The sequence below is a fragment of the Vulpes lagopus genome, chromosome 2, assembly GCF_018345385.1.
Source record: "Vulpes lagopus strain Blue_001 chromosome 2, ASM1834538v1, whole genome shotgun sequence".
Lineage (NCBI taxonomy): Eukaryota > Metazoa > Chordata > Mammalia > Carnivora > Canidae > Vulpes > Vulpes lagopus.
The window spans coordinates 74352419-74375436 of NC_054825.1; the positions used below are offsets into that span (position 1 = coordinate 74352419).

Sequence of the window (23018 nt, forward strand, 5' to 3'; positions counted from 1 at the left end):
AAGGTGATGTCTGATTAATAAAAGATGAGTGGGAGTTTGGGGTGCCTGGATGGCTCAGTTACCTTCAGCTGGAGTCTTGGTCCCAGGGTCCTGGGATTGATTCCCACATCCCAGCTCAGTGGGAAGCCTGCTTCTCCCTCTACCCCTCCCCAGTGCTTGCTCTCCCAAGCTCTCTCTCTCAAATAAATACATACAATCCTTAAATAAAGAAAAGATGAGTGGGAGTTAATCAGATGAACAATGGAGGAGAGAGTGAAAATGCAAAGTCCCAAAGCAGGAAGGACTAGCTGAGAATGAAAGGTAGGAGGAAAGTGGTACAGATAAGGAGGAGATGAGGCAAGGCTGGAAGGCCAAAGATGAAGGGATTAGATTTTATCTCAAGAGTAGTGGGAAGTCATTGGAATTCTAGAGCAGGAGAGTGTTTGTTATTCAATTTATATTTTAAAAAGCTCACTCTGACTAATTCATGGAAAATAGATTAAGGAGGGGTAGGGGCAAAACTAGGGAGATAGTTGGAAGGCTACTGGGAGATACTGGGAGGCTACACATTAGAGATGATGGTCGCTTGGCTATGAGAGTGCTTAGAGGCCACTTTTAGGCAAACAAGCTTGAGCAATGACATGCAGAAAGAGGCCACACCACCCGGCTGAATACAGATGGACCCATCAGGTGACCCACCTGGAAATCTCCATAGACCCTAACTGACCAATGGGGTTACTTACAACTAGGCAGTTACTGAAAAAGGGAAGCTTCAGTACTCCTCATGCCTCTTTTCTTTCCCTCTTTAAAGACAACCCCTGCCCAAGGCGGCCAGCCCACAACCTCTCTCCTCTGCTCTCCTGCCTGTGGCTCCCTTGCATTATATTTAATAAACTTCTATCTCTTTTGTTCTGCCTCAGATGGATCCTTCCACCACCCATGACACCAGCTTTCACCTGATTGCTCCACATTTTGGGGGCCCCCATCTGATTGGACAGACACCCCATTTAGACTCCACAAAGATAGAAGAGAAGCAGACACATTTAAGACAGTTTTTTTTTTTTTTTAATTTATGATAGTCACACAGAGATAGAGAGAGAGGCAGAGACACAGGCAGAGGGAGAAGCAGGCTCCATGCACCGGGAGCCCGACGTGGGATTCGATCCCGGGTCTCCAGGATCGCGCCCTGGGCCAAAGGCAGGCACTAAACCGCTGCGCCACCCAGGGATCCCTTAAGACAGTTTTTTGAGGTAGAATCTCAGGACCATGTTGGACTGGATATGGGAGGAGGGGAAAGGGAGAAGGAATTATTTTTTTAAAGATTTTATTTATTTATTTGACAGAGAGAGAGACAACAAGCAAGGGGAGCGGGAGAGGGAGAAGCAGGCTCCCCACTGAGCAGGGAGCCAGTCTTGGGGCTTGATCCCAGGACCCTGGGATCATGACCCGAGCTGAAGGGAGATGTTAAACTTACTGAACCACCCAGGTGTCCCAGAAAATTTTTGTAAAAAAATTTTTGTAAAAAGATTATTTATTTTAGAGTACGTTAGAGTGCACAAATGGGGAGAAGGGCAAAGGGAGAGAATCGCCAAGTGGACTCCCTGCTGATCACGGAGCCCCAAGCAGGACTGGATCCCACAACCCCTGAGATCATGACCCCAGCTGAAACCCAGAGTTGAGTGCTCAACTGAGCCACCCAGGCATCCCAAGAAGGAAATCTAAGGAGAATTCCTAGGTTTGAATAACTGTGGATAGTCACTATTTTTGTTGCTGGGAGATTGAGAGCTTAGTTTTAACATGGTAAACTTGAAATGCCTCTCAGACATTTATGTGGAGCAGTCAAGTAGTCAGTTTGGAATATAGGCTTTGAGCCCAGAGGGGACTCTGGGTTGGAGATATACTCTTGGGAGTCATGGGTATATGGATGTATTAAAAAAAAAAAAAAAAAAGCTAAGATATTGGATGAGATCACCAAGGGAAGAATTGTACAGAGTGTACAGAGAGCCAGGGATAGGGGTAGCAGCATTTATAAGTTGCAGTGATGAGATGCCAGCCAAGAAACCTGATAAAGAGGTGCCAGAGAGGCGAGAAGACAACAAAAAAAGGGTGGTGTTTTAGAAGCCAAGGAGGAAGAAGTGGTAAACTGCTGAAGGAGGGAGTGGTAAAATATTGAAAATAACTGGTAAATAAGTCATTGGCAAATACAGCAAAGGGAATTCTGGTGTAGGGGGTAGGTCTGAGTGGAAGCCACACTGGAGTGGGTTAAAGCATCCATGAGAATTGAGGAAGCAAAGATGACAGGTGTAGACATTAGAAACTTTGTGAATGGAGTAGAGCAACTGGGCAGTAACTGTGGAGGTAGGTTGTGGGGGTCAAGGAAGGGTTTTCTCAAAGGTGGAGCTACTAGTGGATACATGTGCTAACTGGAATGAGAGGATAAAAAGGATGCTTCAGTGGGAGGGGGGTGATCAAAGAAGCAAAGTCATACAGAAAGGGGGAAGCTGGAGTAGCATTTTCAAAATAGTCTTTTTGTTCACATACCTCCACAAATAATTTAAAGAACCAAAAACAGTGTACCCTCCTGCCCATTTTTAGTTGATGCCTATATTTTTTCATAGTTTTAAATATTTGTAAAGGATGCATTTTCTACCTATTATATATTATGTACCTCTTTATTCATTTCTAAAATTCTTTTCTTTTGGTGTTTCAGTTTGGACAATTTCTATTGCCATATCTTCAAGTTCACTAATATTTTTTCTTCAGTGTCTAAACTGTTGTTAATTCCATCCAGTGATTTTGTTTTTCATCTCAGACATATGTTTTCATCTCTGCAAGTTAAATTTGTATATTAAAAAAAAAATCTGGGATCCCTGGGTGGCACAGCGGTTTAGCACCTGCCTTTGGACCAGGGCACGATCCTGGAGACCTGGGATCGAGTCCCACGTCGGGCTCCCGGTGCATGGAGCCTGCTTCTCCCTCTGCCTGTGTCTCTGCCTCTCTCTCTCTCTCTCTCTCTCTCTGTGACTATCACAAATAAATAAAAATTAAAAAAAAATCTTCCAAGTCTCTACTTAGCTATATGAACATATGGAATACCGCTATAATAATGTCTTTATCTGCTAATTCTTACATAGGTGTGAGTTCTGGGTTGGTGTTGATTGGTTTTCCTTCTCACTGTAGTTCATATTTTTCTGCATCTTCGCATGAATAGTAATTTTTTATTAGACTTTTTATGTTTTTGCATGCTGATTATTTTTGTATTCCTGTAAACATTCTTGAGGCTTGTTGTGAGATGCAGTTACATTACTTAGGAACAGTTTGATCCCTCCAGGTCTTACTTTTAAAATGTATTAGGTGGGATGAACAGTGTTTAAATTAGGGGTAAGAAAAAAATAAATAAACTGGGACTAGTGTGTCCTCACCACTGAGGCAAGACCCTTCTGAGAACTCCAACCAATCCCCCACAAATTATGAAGTTTTCCAGTCTGGCTGATGGGAACAGACACTATTCTAGTCCTCTATGAATATTGGCTACTATTCCCCCTAATCATTTTGGATGGTTCTTTCCTTTTTTTAAAAAAAAAATAATTTTTTTTATTTACTTATGATAGTCACAGAGGAGAGAGAGAGATAGAGAGAGGCAGAGACACAGACAGAGGGAGAAGCAGGCTCCACGCACCGGGAGCCCAACGTGGGATTCGATCCCGGGTCTCCAGGATCGCGCCCTGGGCCAAAGGCAGGCGCTAAACCGCTGCGCCACCCAGGGATCCCATGAAATTCTCAATGGATGGTTCTTTCCTTAACCTCAAGTAATTTCCTCACATTTACATGATGAGTAATGCTCTGCTGAATAGTCAAGGGCGGCTCTTTACAGATCTCCAGAATTCTCTATGCACCTTTTTTCTCTCCAGCAGTCTGTTCTGAGCACTTTAGTTTGGGTTGCCACAAACTCTGAGCTTTCTTCTTCAGTTCAGGGAGTCTGCATGGCCCTGCTTGGGTTCTCCCCCACCCCCACTGTGTGTCTTAGAAACTCTCTTAAGCAGTAAGCTGAAGCAATCATAGGGCTTACCTCATTTGTTTCTTGTCTCTCAGAGATCACTGTCCTTTGTTATCTGATGTCCACCATCTTGAAAACTGTCATTTCATAGTTTTTATGTTTAGTTGATTGTTTCAGGAAGGAGGGTAAATCTGGTCCCTGCTACTCCATCTTGTCTGCAAGTGGAAGTTGTATATGTACTTTGAATGTATTTTTGTTCAAACCATGGAGCTGCAGATTTAAATCATTCCATTTTTGGAAAATGCCCACCATGTATCTTACATGCAAAGCCATAGGATAGACCTCTATACCCACAGCCAAGTCAGATTGTCTTTTTTTTTAAAGCTTTATTTATTTGAGAGAGAGAGAGAAAGAGAAGTGGAAAGGAGCAGAGGAAAGGGAGAGAGAGAGAATCTTAAGCAGACTCCTGCCTGGTCATGGAGCTGTACCAGGTTGATCCTAGGACCAGGAGATCATGACCCCAGAAGAAATCAGGAGTCAGATGCTCAACTGACTGAACCACCCAGACTGCCCCTAATTGACTTTCTTTCTTTCTTTTTCTTTCTTCCTCTCTTTATTCTTTCTTTCTTACGATTTTATTTATTTATTTGACAGAGAGAGCACAAACAGGGCGAGTGGCAGGCAGAGGGAAAGGGAAAAGCCAACTCCCTGAGGAACCAAGAGCCAGATGTGAGGCTTGATCCCAGGACTCTGGGATCATGACTTGAGCTGAAGGCAGATGCTTAACTGACTGAGCCACCCAGATGCCCCTCCAGATTGACTGTCTATCAGAAAAGTCTGGTGCCATCTTTCAGTTCAAACAAATGTGATTAATATGCATCCTGTATCAACCTTTCACTCTTTTTTTTAAAGATTTTATTTATTTATTCATGAGGCACACACACACACACACACACACACACACACAGGCAGAGACACAGGCAGAGACACAGGCAGAGGGAGAAGCAGGGTCCATACAGGGAGCCCGACCTGGGACTCAATCCTGGGTCTCCAGGATCAGGCTCTGGGCTGAAGGTGGCGCTAAACTGCCGAGCCCCCCCCCCCCCCCCCCCCCCCCCCCCCCCCCCGGGCTGCCCAACCTTTCACTCTTGAATTTGAATTCTTTTCTTTCTTTCTTTCTTTCTTTCTTTCTTTCTTTCTTTCTTTCTTTCTTCCTTTCCTTTCCTTTCCTTTCCTTTCCTTTCCTTTCCTTTCCTTTCCTTTCCTTTCCTTTCCTTTTCTTCTTTCTTTTTCTTTTTTTTTTAAGATTTTATTTGTTTGGGGACACCTGGGTGGCTCAGCAGTTGAGCGTCTGCCTTTGGCTCAGGGCGTGATCCTGGAGTCCCTGGATCAAGTCCTACATCAGGCTCCCTGCATGGAGCCTGCTTCTCCCTCTGCCTGTGTCTCTGCCTCTCTCTCTCCCTCTCTCTCTCTCTCCCTGTGTGTGTGTCTCTCATGAATGAATGAATGAATAAATAAATAAATAAATGATTTTATTTTTTTATTTGTGTTTGAGAGAGAGATAGTGAGAGAGAGCACAAGCAGGGAGGAGAGGGAGAAGCAAGCTCCGTGTGAGCAGGGAACCTGATGTGGGGCTCAGTCTCAGGGTCCTGGGATCATGACTTGAGCCAAAGGCAGATGCGCAACAACTGAGCCACCCAGGCACCAGAATTGAATTTGAATTCTTAAATGAAAAAGGCACAGAATTGAATGATCACACAGAGGCCTGATAGTGATTATAATTTTATCAAGGTCCTTCCAGGGCTTTTCAGCAGAGTGGCTTTGGACAACCAATCATTTACATAACACATAATGGCTTTCTTTTGTTTCTCATCTTCCCACTGAACTGAGTTACAATTTCTTCTCTTAAGCATAAACACTTCCAGACCTTGAGTTATCATTGTCCCTACGAACAAGAGTGTGGGTGGAAAGGATGAGGAATGCCTGTATTTTCTATCCCCCAGCCAATGGCATCTTGATGGATGGCATCTTGATGGATGGCATGGGGTGTCAGAGAGCTTGTCATTGCCTACGTGTATTATCAAAGGCTGAGATAAGGCCACCATGGAAGAAAAGATCGGAAACTCTCCAGATAAACGGATGAAGCTTGTAAACCAATGAATCTTCTTTCCTGATACCTCCCACCTGCCTCCCTTTCCTGTCATGCAATGGGAGAATGGAATGAGTTAGATGGGGCTGAGGAAGTTTGGTTTGTAAATCTCTTGTGAGATGTCTCTGACAGAATCAGGCTCAAGCTGGGATATTGCCTAAATATCATAGCATCAGATATGCCATGTGCTAGTTAAAATCCAAGAGTCTGCCAGTCAACAAAGCGCCACAGCTGTGGAAGGATGGGTTTTCCCATAGTAACAAAGTATACCAAGTTACATTTTAAAAACGTACAGCACAGGTACTCATACTCTGAGTGTGAGTTCAAGGATCTGTGGTACAAATAAAGGAAATGACCTTAAGTCCCAAATGGGTGTTAACGTAGTTCTATTTTAAAGTGTCTCAGTGTTAAGAGACTGTTCCTTGAATTCAGAGCAAATGTGAATGCTTTAACTGGTTTTCCCCTACGTCAGCATGCTTCTCAGCCATATACTCATTGGAACCACCAATTATAATAATAAAGTGAATAGGTCTGCTGGAACTCACAGGAGTTTGGAAATGTTTTCAATCCTGCTTTCCAAAATTGGGGCCAGCGAGACAGGCTGGATGATCCATAGATATGGGTTGTCTGTTGGTATGGGCCACTCTAGCTGTGAGGCGATGTTTTAGATTACCACTGGGTTCTTCCAGTCTTTTGGGCCCAGTGATATGCAGAACAAATCCAGTCAGTACCTCAGCTACTCTGGCTCATCTGTCTTCCTGTAGGGTTTTGTGGCTGTCACCTGCAAGAATGGGACCCAGAAATTTCTGAGTAGGATCCTCGGGTGTGCCCAAATCCCTGATGCCTGCCCTACCCACCCCTATGTACTCTCTCTTTTATTTCGGTGATTGTGTCCAGGGAAAGTGTTGAAGCTCCAGTCCCAGATGACATGTCTCCCTTTGCAGGACACAAAAGAGGGTGTGGAGGAGCAGGTTTTTGTGGTCCAGGCCCCTGTTGCCCTCCCACAATACAGGGCAGAAGAGCCTTGGTGAGCTGCTCAGAAGCAGCTAAGATGCTGGTCTCTCTTTTGAGTCAAGGCCAGACTTCTGCTCATGCTCAGGAAGAAGGGCTCAACTTGTCCGCCCTCTGGCTGACTGTCTCAGATGAGACCAAGGCTCTTTCGGCCTGGCTGTGCGGTACAGAAGGACATGGTCCATGGTGTAGAGAAGCCAGACCCTGATGAGCAGCCCCAGGCCAGAGAGGTGGAACTACTTAGACATGAAGATAGAGTCCCAGCAGACCTCCCAGAGGAGAGGTCCAAGTTAAGTCCTAGTCGCTGCTTCTGCTTTCTGGTGTCAGGGGTTTGATTTTCTTAACTTGTAAAGGAGCCGATGTATCCTGTCATTCCTGCCCGTGGTCTTAGCTCTGTGTCATTGGGGTTTCTGCTCCACTTCTCAGGGGCTACTTGAGCGGGAGGTAGGTCTCAACAATATAGAAAAAAAAAAAAAAAAAAAGAAGAACAAAAACACCTCTTAATTTGCCTCCAGCTTGGTCACAGACTATTTGGCCCTAGAAAAATCCCTTTCTCTCTGTGATCCTCATCTGTAAAATGGCCTGGATCAGTGGTTTTCACACCACATTCTGTGGAGCTGCCAGGAACTTGAGGGGTTCCCCAGGGCCCTCGTGAGGCATAGTAGAAAGTGAGGCTGAGCTGGCTCTGTATACCCTTACCTGGCACCCACCAGAGTAGCTGCTTTTAATCTGTTTTATATACTGTGTTTTCACACAAGGGTTCTTTGAAGAAAGGGTCCCAAGGCTACCAAGTTTGAAAACTGTTAGAACGAATGATCACTGAGGTACAGTCTGAGACACTTGTACTTCTGAAGGCAAGCTCAAGCTGTCTCCCCTCCAGGAAGCCTTCCTGGTTCCTCATCCTGGGTACTTGACCTCCAGCAGTTCTGATGGTGACAGGCATTTGGCCCTCTGCCCACACTGCATGGTGCCATCAGTGACCCATCTGACCCTGTGTATATGTGTGAGCTGTTTCCCCAGATAGAGTGGGAGCTCTCTGAGGGCAGATGTTGAATGTTCTTTCCGTGCCTCTGTCTCCTTGTACTACCATATCAGAGTGGCTGTTTAAGTAAACTTGTTCCAAGTGCCATGAGCTCTGACATGGCATAAAACCTTGCAGAGAGACTCTGCTTTGGGGAGGAAGAGTCACCTGTTGGTCCGCCGAGTACCTCCACAGACTTGTCCATAGGAAGCCGGGGACCCTGACCTGGGGAATAGTTTTAGACTCACACACTCCCCAAAAGGGCAGGCCTGAATTCCTGCCTTCAGTGAATTCTGTTGGACCTCTTCTGCCTTCAGTGCCTCTCCTGGAAGAGGCGCTCCATACCCTGGCTATGGAAGAAGCATGTCCCTGGCCCTGAACCTGGGAAATCAGATCAGGCATGATGCCCCAATGTGGGTAGGTTCTCAGTGGATCTGGAGGGAAGCACAAAGCAGATGCAAAGCAACTCCCGGCTTGCTCAGAGTATAGCTCTGTCTGGAGATAGAGATCTGAAGAGAGGAAGGGTAGGAGTGTACTCAGAGACACCGGTGAGATGAACCAGCAGGTTAGCCACAGGCAATGTCCCTTGGGCAGGTAGCCAGGAGAGTGGGAGTTCTAGTGGTGGAGGGAGCCAGGAGACCTGCTCTCCCATTTACAAGCTCTGTGACTGTGGGTAAATCATTTAACCTTACTTATTCTCAATGACTTGACCTATAAATTAGGGGCATAAGGGCCTGGCTAATTGCAGGCTGCCCCGTAGTGAATGGTGAGAGTCCAAAGGGACAATGGGTATGCAAGTAAAGAATTCTGTAAACTAAGAGGTGCAGGATATAAAGGATTCTTATTGTTTGTTTACAGGAGGGAGCACTCTTCCTGTGCCAGAGGGGCTCCCTGTGAGGGACTATCCTGCAATTTAGAGATACTCTGAGGCCTGGCCCTCCTCCCCCTGCTTCATTCCCAGCAGTCATCTCGGCCCAGCCTTGATAAATTTCTGGTCAGACTGGGGAGCGTGATGGGGTAGGGCCATTCAGGAAAGAGGCCTCGGCCTAATCCTGGCCCAGAGAAGCACCCCCAAAGAGAAGTAAGTGTCCTGATAAAGAGCCCCTGAAAGGTATGAGGTCCCGGAGGCTCCTGAATTTCCTCAGGGCTCTTTTGGTTGGAGAGGTGCCCTGGCAGGGTCCCAAGGACTGGGTTCCTTACTCCCAGTTGGCGTGGGGGCCAGGTCAGCCTACCCCTAATACCTGGAGCTACACACCTGGCCTTCCCCCTCCAAGAGGTCCTGGTTGGCATTACAGGGACAGATGAGACCTCAGCAAGCCACGAAACGTGAGGTTGTGACATTTCTCTCCAAAGATCCTCCCCACTGAATCCTCTGGGTGTGGAGAGTAAGCAGCAGCCTGGACGAAGGCTGAAACATGTGGCAGGGTTTAAAATCCACAGGTCGGAGGTGAAACCTCTCCATGCTGACGTGGGGAGATGCATGCCATTCGGCTCCAGTCTGGGCTGCCTGGTCACCTCTGACCGGCTCTGTGCCCTAATCCGGCCTCCCTCAGCTACTGTAGCCTGAAGTGTGGGTGCTGGGCCTGCGGAGCCAAACATCTGGCAGATCTGGCTGGCTGTTGGGCAGCACCACAGGGCTGCCATCTCCTGGCGCCCCACGGCCCTTCCAGGACGAGCTGCTCTGGTGGGAGGCAGGCAGTGATGGGTCGTACACGGTCTCCCTCAGTGCCAGCCATAGGGTGTCCCGCTTCCCATTCAGCTGGCCCCGCTCGGGTACTGTTTGCTCAGTTTCATCCAGGTCATCTGGGGAGGCACCCACAGAATCTGGTACTCGGGCGCTGGGCTCAGAGGTGCTCAGGCAGGTCTCATCAGAGACACTGAGCCCCTCCAGGGTGCTGGCTGAGGAGCAGAGGCAATCGGGAGGCTCCACAGCCTTGGGTTTGGGAGAGTGGGTGGAGGCTTCTGGTGAGGCCTGCACAGGCTCAGCTTTCTGCATTGGGGAATCCTTCCTGCCTTGGGTTTTGGGGCTGGGGCCAGCCTGCTTATAGGGAGAGGAGGTCTGCAGGGCTGGGCACTGGCTGAAGACTGCCTGGTGGTCCAGGAACAGCTCCCTTGGGGAGGCCGGGGCCAGTGGGGGCCGGGGGCAGCAGGGGCCATCATGCAGCTGTAGATCCTCTGAGAGTACTGAGGGCCGGTGGGACAGTTTGCTAGTGGCCGTGCTGGTGTCAAAGCTGGGGCTCCGGCGCCTGGCAAGGGGCTGTAGCTCGTACTGTTCTGAGCAGGATCCCGGCGCCCCTCCCACTGGCCCTGATCGTGGGCGGCCAGCCTTCTCCCCACTTGGCTCCCCAGTTCCAGCATCCCATGGCAGGTGGGCGCAAGGCCAGAGGATCTGCCCACAGTTCTTCTCTGGCCCAAAGAAACAGCACAGAGATTGGAAGAAGAAGCTGGCAAAGCCGCAGCTGACACACTTGACCATCATAATGACAATGCCCAGCTTGCGATAGAGCAGCACTGTTGCGGGCAGCATGAGCACACCGGCAGCAAACAGGGCTGCAGCCCCTACTGCTGTGGCACAGCTGGTCTGGCGCAGTGAGAAGGCCACGCGGCTCAGGCGATCAGGGTGCGGGCACAGGTGATAAGAGATACAGTAGTTCACGGTGAAGTCTACTGAGAGGCCCACAGAAGCAGAGAGAAAGAGGGCTTCTGCAGTGTTGAGCTGCCATTCCAGGAGAACCAGGAGCCCTACTGTGAGCAGTACGGTGCCTGCCACTGCTGCCACGGAGAACAGGCTAAGTGGAACGTTCCAGGTGCCCAGCAGCAGCGTGGCAAAGGCCAGCGCCAGAGCCAGGCCCAGCACCACAGCAGGTTCTGTGCTCAGGCTGTGCTGCAGGCTGTACAGCTCCAGATGGCTGGTAAACCAACCTCGGTGGAGGCCAGGAGGTGCCCTACCCAGCTCCGCTGCCAGCCAGTGGCTGACCTCAGTGTAGAAATGATGGGTCTGGCTGTAGTCTGGACTATACTGGAAGTTAGTCTGGAACTGCAGAACCAGGGCAGCCAGGCTGCCGTGGGTGTCGAAGCGGGGTCCTAGGTCTCGGGTGTTGTTGGGGCCTTGCTCCAGAGCCATCATCTTGAGGCAGTGCAGGAAAAGCTGGGGTGCCCAAGGGAAGCCCGCGTGGCCACAGCAGAGGCCAGGCCCCAGGCGGGCGCAACCAGGGCTCTCCACCCAGCGCTGGAGGGCCTCCATGAAGCACAGCGTGGGCCAGCCCTCCGGCTGGGCTCCAAAGAAGCTCTGATTCCGAGCCGCGTGGCAGAGTGCCAGCAGCCAGCGCTGGGCCTCGGGACCGCTGGCCGAGAAGGCAGGGTCGCTCACCAGGGAGCTGTTGCTGCGAGGGTCCAGCGGGTCGCCGGTGTCCACGGGCAGGATGCCCCACACCAACACCACGGGCATGTGGCCGCCCTCGCCCTGAGGCAGCCGCTCGAACAGGAACTGCTGGCGGTACTCAGCGTCGAAGCGCTCAAAGGGGTGGCTGGGCCGGAAGACCTGGCCGCGGGGCGGTGGCAGGGTGGGCAGCCGCAGGCGGGGGCTGACGCCGGCGATGTAGGCGCCCCCTGCCGCCAGCGCGGCGAACCAGCAGATCCAGATGTAGCGGAACTTGATGACCCCACAGGGCAGGAGGCGCTGGAAGAGCAGGCGCGATGTGCTGGCCGCCGCCCGCCGAAGGCCGCGGAGCCGCCGCTGCAGGGCCAGCGCTAGTCGCCGGGGAGCGCTGCCTCCCCGCTGGCCCTGCGCCCGGGACGCACAGCCGCGTGCCAGGTAGCGCTCGTGGAGCACGGCGGAGGCTGGCAGCCAGGCGAGCGTGAGCGCCAGGTGCGCCAGCACGGCCGTGCCCATGTAGAGGGCGAAGCAGCGCACGGCTGGCAGGCGGCTCAGGTAGCTGGCATAGAAGGCCGCCGCTGTGGTTAGGCCCGAGACCAGCAGCAGGTAGCCGAAGTGGTGCATGGTGCGGCCCACGCGCTGGGCCAGTCCCCCAGAGGGCAGCTGGCTCTTGCTGAGGCGCCACAGGTCGAAGAAGATGAGGGTGTGGTTGGCGCACACGCTGCTGAGCAGGACGAAGGCTGCCAGATTGACGAAGGGGAAGTAGGCCATGCGGAAGGCCACTCGGTAGAGGAAGAAGGCAACCAGCAGGGAGCCCAGCACCCCCAGCAGCACCATGAGTGTGAGGAAGAGGGAGCGCAAGTAGAGGGCGATGCTGAGGAAGATGGCAGCCAGGGCCAGCAAGGGGTACACTGTGTCCTGGGCCAGGTAGTGCCTCAGCAGCTCCTGCTTGAGGCCCAGGTCCATGCCAGTGATGGATGTGTAATTGTCAGAGAGCCCCCAGGGGGTGGCCAGGCGGTCCAGGTAGATGCCCATCATGGAGGCACCCTTCGGAGTGGGCAGGAAGAGCAGGCTATACTTGAGGGAGGGCACCTGGTAGTCAGCCGTCTGGGGACTCAGGAAGTCCCTGTCCAACAGAAAGTGCAGGAGTTGGTAGATGGCACTGTTCCGGGAGCACTTGGTGGGAACCTGGACACAGTGAGGGGGTTTGTCCTGCCCAGGGCCCAGACAAGAGGGCACCAGGGCACCACGGTGGTAGTAGGTGGCACAGGCCCGCAGAAGGGCCAGTGTTCGGGCTGCATCCGCTTGAGTTGTGTCCAGGCAGGAGGAGCGGTTGGAGAGCACAGCCACATAGTTGCCCAGGGACCAGCTGGGGCAGCACTTGTTGGCTTCCGTACGCTGGCACAGAGCCCCAAAGTGGGTATGGGAGCGGATCTGTATGGCACACACAGCAGGAGAGAGCTCAGGGGCAAGGCAGGGGCCCAGCTTCCACAGCCCTGTCCAAGGCCCTCTCACCTCCTGTCAGGTTATAGGGCAGAGGCAGAGAGGCATCTTGATCGTCCCGCAGAAATGGTGTGTCTCAGAGCTGCATTTGGTTCCTGGCTACATCTTGACTCTACCAGAGAGGAGCCTCAGGAATACTGCCTGAGGTCCTGCCCTAAGTCCCCTGCAGGTCATGCACCCCAATTCTGCACTGCCTGAGCCGGGAGTGGAAGTGGAAGTGTCGGCCACAGATGGGTCAGGGGTCCCAGGAACTGGAAACAAACAGTGGGAAAAGTGGGAGCCAAAACATTCCAGGGTCAGGGCCGGTGCCAAGCCTTTGCCCCTTCCTTCTGTCCACTTTAACCCTCTGAGGGACAGGGTTGTTTCTTTTTCGGACCTCATGCCTTCTTTTCTGTCCCACCTGCTGTTGACATAACACATTACAACAGCTGGTACAGTTCTGGAGGGCACTGGCCTGGGAATCAGAGGCTCTGTTTCACTACCAACTGGCTCTATGGTCTTGGGCCTGAGATCATGCTGACCATAGCAACATTTATTGAGAGATTTCTATTGCCAGTCGTTATGGCAAATTCTATCTTGTTTAATTGTCACAACATCCTTATGAGAAAAGTACCATTATTTTCTGTATTTTGTATATACAAAGCCCGAGGCACTGAGACATTAAGGAACATGCCTGTAGTCGTCACACAGCTAGGGAGTATTAGAACTGGCCTTGGGGCGCCTGGGTGGCTCATTCGGTTAAATGTCCAACTCTTGATTTTGGCTCAGTTGTGATCTTGGGGTCCTGGGATTGAGCCCCCCCCCATGTGGGGCTCTGTGCTCCGCATGGAGTCTGCTTGTCCCTCTCCCTCTGGTCCTCCCCCTGCTCGCTCTCAAATAAACAATAAAATCTTAAGAAAAAAAAAAAAAAAAAAAAAAAAGAACGGGCCTTGAATTCAGGAATCTGACTTCAGGACACATGTTCCTAACCAGTGTCTTGGTACTTCAGATACACTTGTGTGGAGTGCTTGGGGCTACTCCGTGCTGTTTACACTGTTTTTCACAGCAAACCTTCCTTCAGATGTTATGCTGTATGGCTCTCCAGTTAGCATGATGGGATTGGCACTGCTTGGGTTGATGGAACCTGGGGGCCTTGGGGTGGGGCCTCCTCAACAGATCTTGAGGCTCCTTTTCTGGACATTTTGAAAATCCCAGGCTCTGCATAGTCTCTGTGTCTTGGCTATGTCTAGGCTTTTCTAAAGACAGTGACTCTTTTTTCCCCACCCCAGTCTGGAGCCTTTCAACAGGGTTGGAATAATTTTCTAAGCAGGGAATACTCTTTCCCCAGTCCACCCTGGCGGTCCTGGCTCAGCTGTATTTCCTGGGGATTAGGTCCCTGAGGTCCTTATGGCCCCTGCCCCTCCCAACCTCTGGCACCTCCCCCTCCATCAGCTCACCTGGTCCTGTTCCATTCGACACATGGAATGGATGGCGTGCAGGTTCCATAGACTGCCCGCTGAGGTGGACATGAACACCAGCTGTGCATAGCTCTTCTCTGCAACACACCCCCCAGAGTTCAGTTCTTTGGCATCAGGTCCTGGGCCCACGAGAGGGAAGTTGCTTACCCAGGGCCATATGAGGTTCATTCAGATCCTCAGAGGTCTGAAAGGTGTGCCCAGCTGCCCTATCTGGGGCCCTGCCCCCAACCCAGCCCCCGAGACCTACCTCAGCCTCCCAACTGTAACCCAACTTCCTTGGCTTGAACATGGCCAGCGGCCTCCTTCCTTTTCTGTCTGCCCAGATTTGTTCTCCTGGGCCCCTCTGTTCCAGTAGGTATGATGGGGACCACCATTAAAGGCAGGAACTGGCCGGTTGCAGCTTACCAGGTGGGCCACAGAAGAAGCTGTCCTGCCCTCTGTCCTCCAAGGGCTCCACCATTCTTCGAGGCCGGATTAAGCCCTCCTGGGCACTGCTCCAGGGTGTGGGGCTCAGAGTGGTATGGAGGTTTGAGCTGAGGTAGAGAGAAAAGCTATGCCAGGCACCATCAAGGGATGGGGGCTCAGAGGAGGTCAGACACCACTTCCCAGGGGACCTCAGCAAATCCCTCTGATCTGCATCTGGGGAGGTCACCCGATGCCCTATCTCTCTCCCCCTTTTCCTTCAACGGTGGAAAGATGGAAACCCACTACCTGTTCTGCTCAAGGTCTGGAGAGAGAGAAAGCAGCTTCCTGGGGCCTGTGAGGGTTTGCAGTGCTCTCCAGACTACTAGCTTGCGCCCAACGTCTGTGTCTCGAGGCTCAAATCCCTGCAGGAGGGGAGGACAGAGAAGATCAGGTGGGCAGAAGGAGGATTGCTCCATTTGGGCCTTCTTGGCTCTGCCCCTTTGGGTCCCTGGAGCAGGGAAGGCCAGCCCACCTTTCTGGATTGTTGGACGAGAGTATTACCTCTGTATTATCTCCGTAATGCTCTCTAGGGGTCAAGAGCCCACCATTGCCTTCCCATCTCCATCTGGATTGCTCCAACTTTCTGCCCCAGACAGAGCTGAGGTGGCCAGGCATGGGGGGGGGGGGTCCCTGTCCCTCCCCTTAACCTCTTACCAGCAAGGGCTTAGAGAAGTCGGGCAGCCGGTCCCCCAACAGTCCAGCTAACGTGCAGAGGAGGATGACAGCCAGACACAGCAGCAGCACAGCCACTGGCCACTCGGCAATCAGCTGGGAATAGCTGGGAAAGAGGAAAAGAAGCCACAGGAATTGGTATTAGGTGTGGTAGCAGGGTGTGGTGAGCTTCGGAGTCACCAAAAAGGGGTGATAGGGCCAAACTTGGCACCAGCCTAGTCACGCCTAGGGGGCCACAGAAGGCCCAGGCCTACCTCTTTGGCATCCGGAAGGCCCGTTCCTGCCTGTGGAAGGGAAGAAAAGACACTTGCTTGTCAGAGCCCTCTTGTAGGATGGGTGGTAGGGTGTGGGGACTGAGGAAAATGGTACTAACGCTTTCAGGCTGTTCTACTCCCAAGCTCCAACCCTTACTGCCTCTTCCATCCAGGCTGCCTCCTCCATCAGAGGCATGGGACATCCTGGGGTGCCTTTTAATGAAGGAGTCCAGAGCCGGGGGGCTCACCCCACTTTTAAGCCCAGCCTCATCTTCCAGTGGGAGTTTGCAGGCTGCGGGACCCCTCCTTACCTGACGCTGACCACATGGTGCTGCACAGATGGTGGCTTCCAAGCCCCATCTCGCTGTGAGGGGGCTGGGGAAGGACTGAGGCTAGAGCCATGGGAACAGAGAGCTGCCCGGTCCCCAAGCCCCGGCAGGGAACTGTCCCCCCGGTATTCCTGTGGCACCCGGGGATAGGTGAAGTGTGCAGGGGCCAAGGGGCTGGTTGGGCGCACAGGCTGGAGGGTGGAAGTTGCTGGTGGGGGTTCTGAAGAACTAGAAGGGTCCTCAAGGGGGCCACTGTGGGGGCAGCAGCTTTTCTCTGGGCTTGCCTCAGAGGCCACGGTCTTGCTCTGGGACCTGGGGAGAGAGGAGACAAGGGTGATGGGGTTAGAGGGGGTGGGGGTGGGCCACCCCATGCCCCAGCATTGTTCAGTAGGCTGAGACAAGAGATGGGGCAGGGGGACTCAGGGTTGTTTGGCTTATTAGTCCTGGGGAAGAGGTGAGGAGGGTGCAGCCTCTAGCGATCCATTCCCAGCCCTACCTCTCGGCACCATTGTCTCCTTCCCTCATCTGTCCATATGCTCTGAAAACAATATTGGCAGCCTGCTACATGCAAGACACTGTGCTTTTACATATGTGATCTTATGTACTCCTCGCAAAAACCCTACAGGGGAAATACTTTCCTTGTTCTATAGATGTGAAAATAGGTTCACCAAGACATGAAGAGCGGGGCCTTAAACCCAGTCTGACTTGCAGTCTTGAGCTCTTTCTGGGGCTATCCCCTGCTCATTCTCATGGCAGATGTTTGTTGAGTGCCTCCGGCAATCTTGTTCCCACCTTAGAGCCTTTGAACTTTCTCCTCTGTCACCTCAGCATGCTTTCCCCCAAGATAACTGCATGGCTCACAGCCTCCCTTTAGTCTCAGTTCAACTACCACCTTCTAAGAGAAGCCTTCCCTGGCTACCCTTTCTAAATAAGCACCTGACAGCTCTCTACCCTGCTACCCTGCTTCATATTTCTTCACAGCATTTGCCACAACCGGACATTATACAGTGGTCATGTTTACTGCCTGCTTCTTGTGTGGAATGTAAGCTCTGGGAGAGCAGGGCCCCATGCCTTTGTTCATCTCTGTAGTCCTAGTGCCTTGAACAGTGCCCTGCACTCAGAAGGTGCCCAAGGAATGTTTGTTGGGTGACTACTGAGCACTAGATGGGCTACTAATGGTGGCGCTGGGATGAGTAAGTTTCATCTTTGTCTTCTAGGCACTCATAGTAGGTGGGAGATGTTGACAACAGTCCCGCATGTTGAGTGTTGTGAGAGAGGAAGTCAGAGAGGGCTGAAGGAGCCCAGAGGAAGGCCCAACTTTGACAGGGGCAAGGGTAGTCAGGGAAGGTTTAGCGGAGGCAAGTTCTGCCCTTCCACCACCCTTGGGCCATGGGGCAGAAGGTCTTGCTTTGCAAGAGTGTGCACAGCTAGGAGAGGGAGTCGGGACCTCAAAAGAACTTGCCAAAGAGGAGTTGGCCATAGATACTTCTTTCAAAATTACTCATGAGGGCAGTATTCAGTGCATGAACCCAGCCCCACTCCTTGGGGGGGGGGGGCGGGGGGAGGCGGAGTCCCACTCAGGGGCAGGATTGCCATACCTAGGACAGGAGTAGATGGCCATAGAACCAAGTTCCTGAGAGAGGCAGAGACACAGGCAGAGGGAGAACCAGGTTCCCTGCGAGGAGCCTGATGCAGGACTTGATCCCAGGATCCTGGGATCACAACCTGAGCCAAAGGCAGACACTCAACCACTGAGCCACCCAGGTGCCCCCCAGCCATGGTGTGAGGTAGACATTGTCCAGAGAGGCTGGTTTTTGCCCAGAAACTGAGTAGAGGAACTGGAAAGAATAGGCAAGCTCTTCCTCTTCCTCCCAGAAGGATGGCTGGTGGCATAGCAGTGTGGGAAGAAATGACCCTTATGCTGAGAGCAAAATGGGGAGGTGGGCTCCTGGCTCTATTATCCTGTTAGCTCTGGGGCCTTGGGAAAGACACACAATTTTTGGAGTGCTGGTATCCTTGTCTATTGAGTAAGAGTATAATGATCATGCCTCTTCTCAGGTTTGGTACAGGAATTAACTGGTTTAACATACATGACATGCCTGCCATGGAGCCTGGAATGTGGAAGACACATTTGCTTTCCTGCCTGTTCTTGCACTCAGTGCTACAGGGAGCATGTAGTTTAAGATGTATATTTAGGGTGGCCCCGGGTGGCTCAGCGGTTTATTGCTGCCTTCAGCCCAGGGCATGATCCTGGAGACCCGGGATCGAGTCCCACATCAGGCTTCCTGCATGGGGCCTGCTTCTCCCTCTGCCTGTGTCTCTGCCTCTCTCTCTCTCATGAATAAATAAGTAAAATCTTTTAAAAAAATAAGTATATTTATATTTACAATTTGACCTCTCTAGGCCTCAGATAATAGATCTCCATTTTAGAACTTCTCACACCTTGAGAATCTCACTACATATATAATTATAAATACTTTCTTTTATTCAAAAGCTGCATCAGAATTTGAACTCACGGGATCCCTGGGTGGCGCAGCGGTTTGGCGCCTGCCTTTGGCCCAGGGTGCGATCCTGGAAACCCGGGATCGAGTCCCGCGTCGGGCTCCCGGTGCGTGGAGCCTGCTTCTCCCTCTGCCTGTGTCTCTGCCTCTCTCTCTCTCTCTCTGTGTGTGTGACTATCATAAATTTAAAAAATAAATAAATAAATAAATAAAAAATAAAAATAAAGAATTTGAACTCATGATTTAAATCACTGATACTTATTTTTTAATTAACTCAACATTTAGAAAAATAGAATTTGACCAAAGTTGTTCTAAAGCAAGACCTCAGGGACTCCTGGGTGGCTCAGCAGTTAAGCACCTGCTTTCGGCTCAGGGTGTGATCTTTGAGTCCCGGAATCGAGTCCCACATTGGGCTCCCTGCATGGAGCCTGCTTCTCTCTCTTTCTCTCTCTGTGTCTCTCATGAATAAATAAATAAAATCTTTAAAAAAAAAAAAAAAAAGCAAAACCTCAGATGGCCCATAAATTTGATATAGCAACCAGTGTCCTGGCAAATAAAAGACCTTATTGGCCCATCCCCATAGGCCGAAGAAAAGCTGTATGAATGGTCTGGGTTTATGTGCATAAGTGTGGACATTTACTTCTTTAAGGTTTTTGTTCTGCAGGTCTTTTTTGAGCACCTACACACGCTGGGCACCACTCTTGGTCTGGGTTATCCTGAAGACATGAAAATGACCCATTAGTCTTGGTCTGTCCTTTATTGATTTGTTATTTTTAGATATTTTATTTCATTTTATTTTGAGAGAGAGAGAGAGAAGGAGCATGGTGGGAAGAGAGGGGCAGAGAAAGAGGGAGAGAATCTTAAGTAGGCTCCCTGCCTACTGAGCCCTATGCAGGGCTTGATCTCACAACCTTGAGGTCATGAACTGAGCAGAAATCAAGAATTGGATGCTTAACTGACCGAGTCACACAGGCACCCCAAGATTTAATTATTTAATTAAATATTTATTTTTTAAAGTAGGGTGTGGAGCCCAACATGGGGCTTGAACTCACCATCCTGAGGTCAAGACCTGAGCTGAGATCAAGAGTTGGATACTTAACTGACTGAGCCACCTAGGTGCCCCAGGATTTTATTTTTAAAGTAATCTCTACACCCAAGGTGGGGCTCAAATTCACAACCCTGAGACCAAGAGTCGCATGCTCCACTGACCAGCCAGCCAGACACCCATTGGTCTACTTCTTTGAAGCAAAGCCTGCATTCCAGGGGTCAGGAGGGTGGAGCAGCCAGGGTGTCTATTCCAGCTACTCATGGCCTTAGAGCACTGACTGAGTACTGGGCTTTGCTTAGGAGCCAGGCTCCTCACCTGCTCCACTTGGACTGCTTTTTTTTTTTTTTCCATTAAGGGTAGCTAGCACTATGGGGGTGCTGGAGGAGAAAAAAAGCACCCCTTTAACGAGTCCGCCAAAGCTCATAAGCCTACGCTGTTCTTTAGCTGGCTTCTGTTCAACAAGGATTACAGCCTTCTACCATTGGTTTGCTTCTACTGGGGTCTCCCTGGCCCCAGCCTCTTCTTTTCAACCCCTCTTATCCTTCTCCAGGGACCTAAGATCAGTTGCTCCCAAATCTCATCCTTCTTGATGGTGCCCATCATTGTCAATGTGGCAGAATTTTAAACCCTCCACATCCCAGCTGCTGTGGAATTGGGCCTTTGTCTAAACCCCCGCCTCCCCACCACCAAGGAGAAGAGCTAAACTCTTTTGAGAATAAAAGCTTTCTCCTGCCAGCTCCTGCTGCCCTCTGTTCTCAGGAGACATAATAATAATACAAATTAAACACCCCAGGTCTTGCTTTCTTCCCAGGGGGCTTTCATTCTTACCCCTTCAATTCTATGGGTCTGACAAGTGTGAGGAACTTAGGCTGGTCTATAACCCAAGTGACTGGGGCAGGCAAGCAGGGGGATGGAAAGTGGTGACACAGGTTTCCTCAAGTGGCCAAAACTAAAGCAGCCAGGGTCTGGCTGACAGGGCCCCAGATACAGAGCCCCCACTGGGAGACTCATGAGAGGTAAATGTACATGTGCCTTAACTGCACCCCAGAGCCACAGACACATAGCAAAATGGACATCCATGTGATTCCACAGAGAGGCCAAGACAGATGAGGGAGCATTTCATGCCACTAGGAAAATAAAAAGATAATTTTAAAAACCAGAGAATGAACTATTTCAAATTGCTCTGGAGTCAATCAATTAGTAAAGAACCATGTGGGTTCCATTCACTGTTCTATTAACTGTCTATCTGTCCCCGGAGTATCACTTAGCTCAGCAGGAACATATTTATATTTCTTGATTTGAACCGTCTACCTTTGCCTGATTAGTGTCCAGGGTCTCTGGAGAAGTGCATAGAGAAGCCAGAGGTCCCGGAGAGCTGCTGAAGGAGAGCAAGTGGTTCCTGTTCCCAAGAATGACCCCCATGTGCAGGGGAAATGGTCAGACCAGACAAGGCATATCCCTGATGAAATATCCAAGGCAGCAAAGGACTCTCCATCTCCTTCTAGGGATATTCCTGGTCCCAAGCTCCTACTCTGCCCTGTCCTGTCCCTGCCTTGCTCATCCCTTGCTCTTTGGTCAGTCAGTAGGCCCAGGTAGCCCTCTGGTCCAGGGAATGCATCCATCCTGTGTCTCACTCCCATGAAGAAAGCTCTGTGCCTTTCAGAGTAACCAAGTCTGGCTAACTCTATCCAGACCGATGTGTTAACAATAGAGGGAAGAAAACATTTTTCTCTACTTGTGGGGCCTCCTCTTTGGTCTGAGGTATAGAATGTACATCACAACTGGGGCAGTGTAGAGGTATGTTCACCTCTGCTTTCTTGCCCCCAAAGAAAGCCTCTTATTTCAGTCCAGGCAGGAGAGGGAGAGGCAGTGTCATGTCAGGGGAGGGGTTCTGAGGGTGGCGGACCAGGCAGGGCACAGAAATTGCGCCATATTCCTACCTGGCTGGGCTGTTCCCTCACACATATGGAGGAAGGTGGAGGAGAGGCACCAAGATCTGGGCCCCGAGTGAGGTGCTCCTCGGTCCTGCCAGCCTGGAACTCCTTCAGGGATGGTACTGACTGCAGCCTGAGCCGCAGAGCCAGCCCACCCTTGCACTTCTAGCCAGTGCCCATAGCTGCCACACGCGGGGACTCAAGCCGACACGTGGACACGTGCGCAGCCGGCCATGGAGGTTGACTGGAGACGGACGGTGATGGACAAAGACCGTCCCTGGCGTGGCGGCAAGTGCCTGCCCTCCCCAGGACACACACCTTGGGGATCCTCCCGTCCATGCCGTCCGCGCACCTTTGAGCACACTGACAAGCTGGAACTCAGACTGAGGTCGGCGGGCTTGGGGCTTCCTGAGAAGATGCGGGGGCAGGGCCTAGAGGGCGGGGCTCCGGAGGAGGAACCGGAGGAACTCCCCACCCCCGACCCCGGTCGTAAGAAGTGAGGTAGGAACAGCGAGTGGGGACTGACAGCAGGGGGTACGGGGAGAGAGAATGGCCCCGGTAGAATGCGGGCGTGGTCAGGGGGCCGGTAGCTGGGAGGCGCTGGCAGGAGCCCTGGGAGGGGCTGGGGAATGAATGAGGGAGACTATGGCGGCCACGGGGATACCTGGGGCGCGGGTGCTGGCAGGGTCTGCGAGCGGGGTGTGCGGAGCCGTCCGCCCTACCTGTCCGGGGAGCTGCCGTCTGAGGCCAAGGGCTCCCCCTTGGGCCGCTGCTCCCCTTCCGGACCCGGGCCGGGAGCCGCACCCGGAGCCGGACCGCCGCTGCTGCTGCCGCTCCCCGCGTCCATGCCCGCGGGCGGCGCCGCTGTCCGGGCGCTGGTGCTGAAGCGGCGGCGGCGGCGGCGGCGGCGGCGGCGGCGGCGGGCTCCCGCGCATGCGTCGGACAGATCGCTGGGCGTGGCCGACAGGGGCCCAGCCAATGGGCGCGGCACCAGGGGGGCGGGGACCGAGGCTCCCGGCGGCGCGGACGCCCGGCGCTGGAGGCTTGCGGTCTTTAAGACCAGGTCTTTAAGACCAGGCCAGGTCCCAGAGCTGCTGTGAGGAGTCTGGCCGGCCTTTCCCAGGGGGACATCGATCCTCCCGTAAGAGACCAGGAAGTGCGACTCCAGGCACCGTGCAGAGAGCCTCGCTGCTTGAAACGCGCTCTTCCAGCTGGAAAGAGGGAGAAACTTCCACGCCGGCACTTCACTGTGCAGGAAGCGAGGGTTGAGAGGTCGGGCGACCCAAGTCCCACATTTCCCTCAGCTTTGCTCAGCAACCTCC

General features: G+C 52.0%; 1 protein-coding gene across 1 annotated transcript; it reads right to left on the reverse strand.

The window, feature by feature from the left end:
• Positions 1–5745: 5745 nt before the first annotated feature.
• On the reverse strand, positions 5746–22543 carry DISP2 (dispatched RND transporter family member 2). Its single transcript, XM_041738609.1, has 8 exons — positions 22419–22543; positions 16196–16525; positions 15885–15914; positions 15613–15736; positions 15205–15320; positions 14899–15026; positions 14473–14570; positions 5746–12967 (listed from the first exon to the last, which is right to left on the reverse strand). Exons 1-8 carry the CDS (start codon positions 22541–22543, stop codon positions 9707–9709), a joined length of 4212 nt encoding a protein of 1403 aa, XP_041594543.1. The 3' UTR covers positions 5746–9706.
• Between the last annotated feature and the right edge of the window lie 475 nt (positions 22544–23018).

What these genes read in the sequence shown, in the direction of transcription:
- DISP2 (XM_041738609.1), bottom strand. Translation starts at nt 22,543, where the DNA reads ATGGACGCGGGGAGCGGCAGCAGCAGCGGCGGTCCGGCTCCGGGTGCG. An exon ending in CACCATGTGGTCAGCGTCAG is followed by an intron (nt 15,915 to 16,195) that starts GTAAGGAGGGGT and finishes TCCCTTCCACAG; the next exon opens with GCAGGAACGGGCCTTCCGGA. An exon ending in GCCTTCCGGATGCCAAAGAG is followed by an intron (nt 15,737 to 15,884) that starts GTAGGCCTGGGC and finishes CCTCTTTCCCAG; the next exon opens with CTATTCCCAGCTGATTGCCG.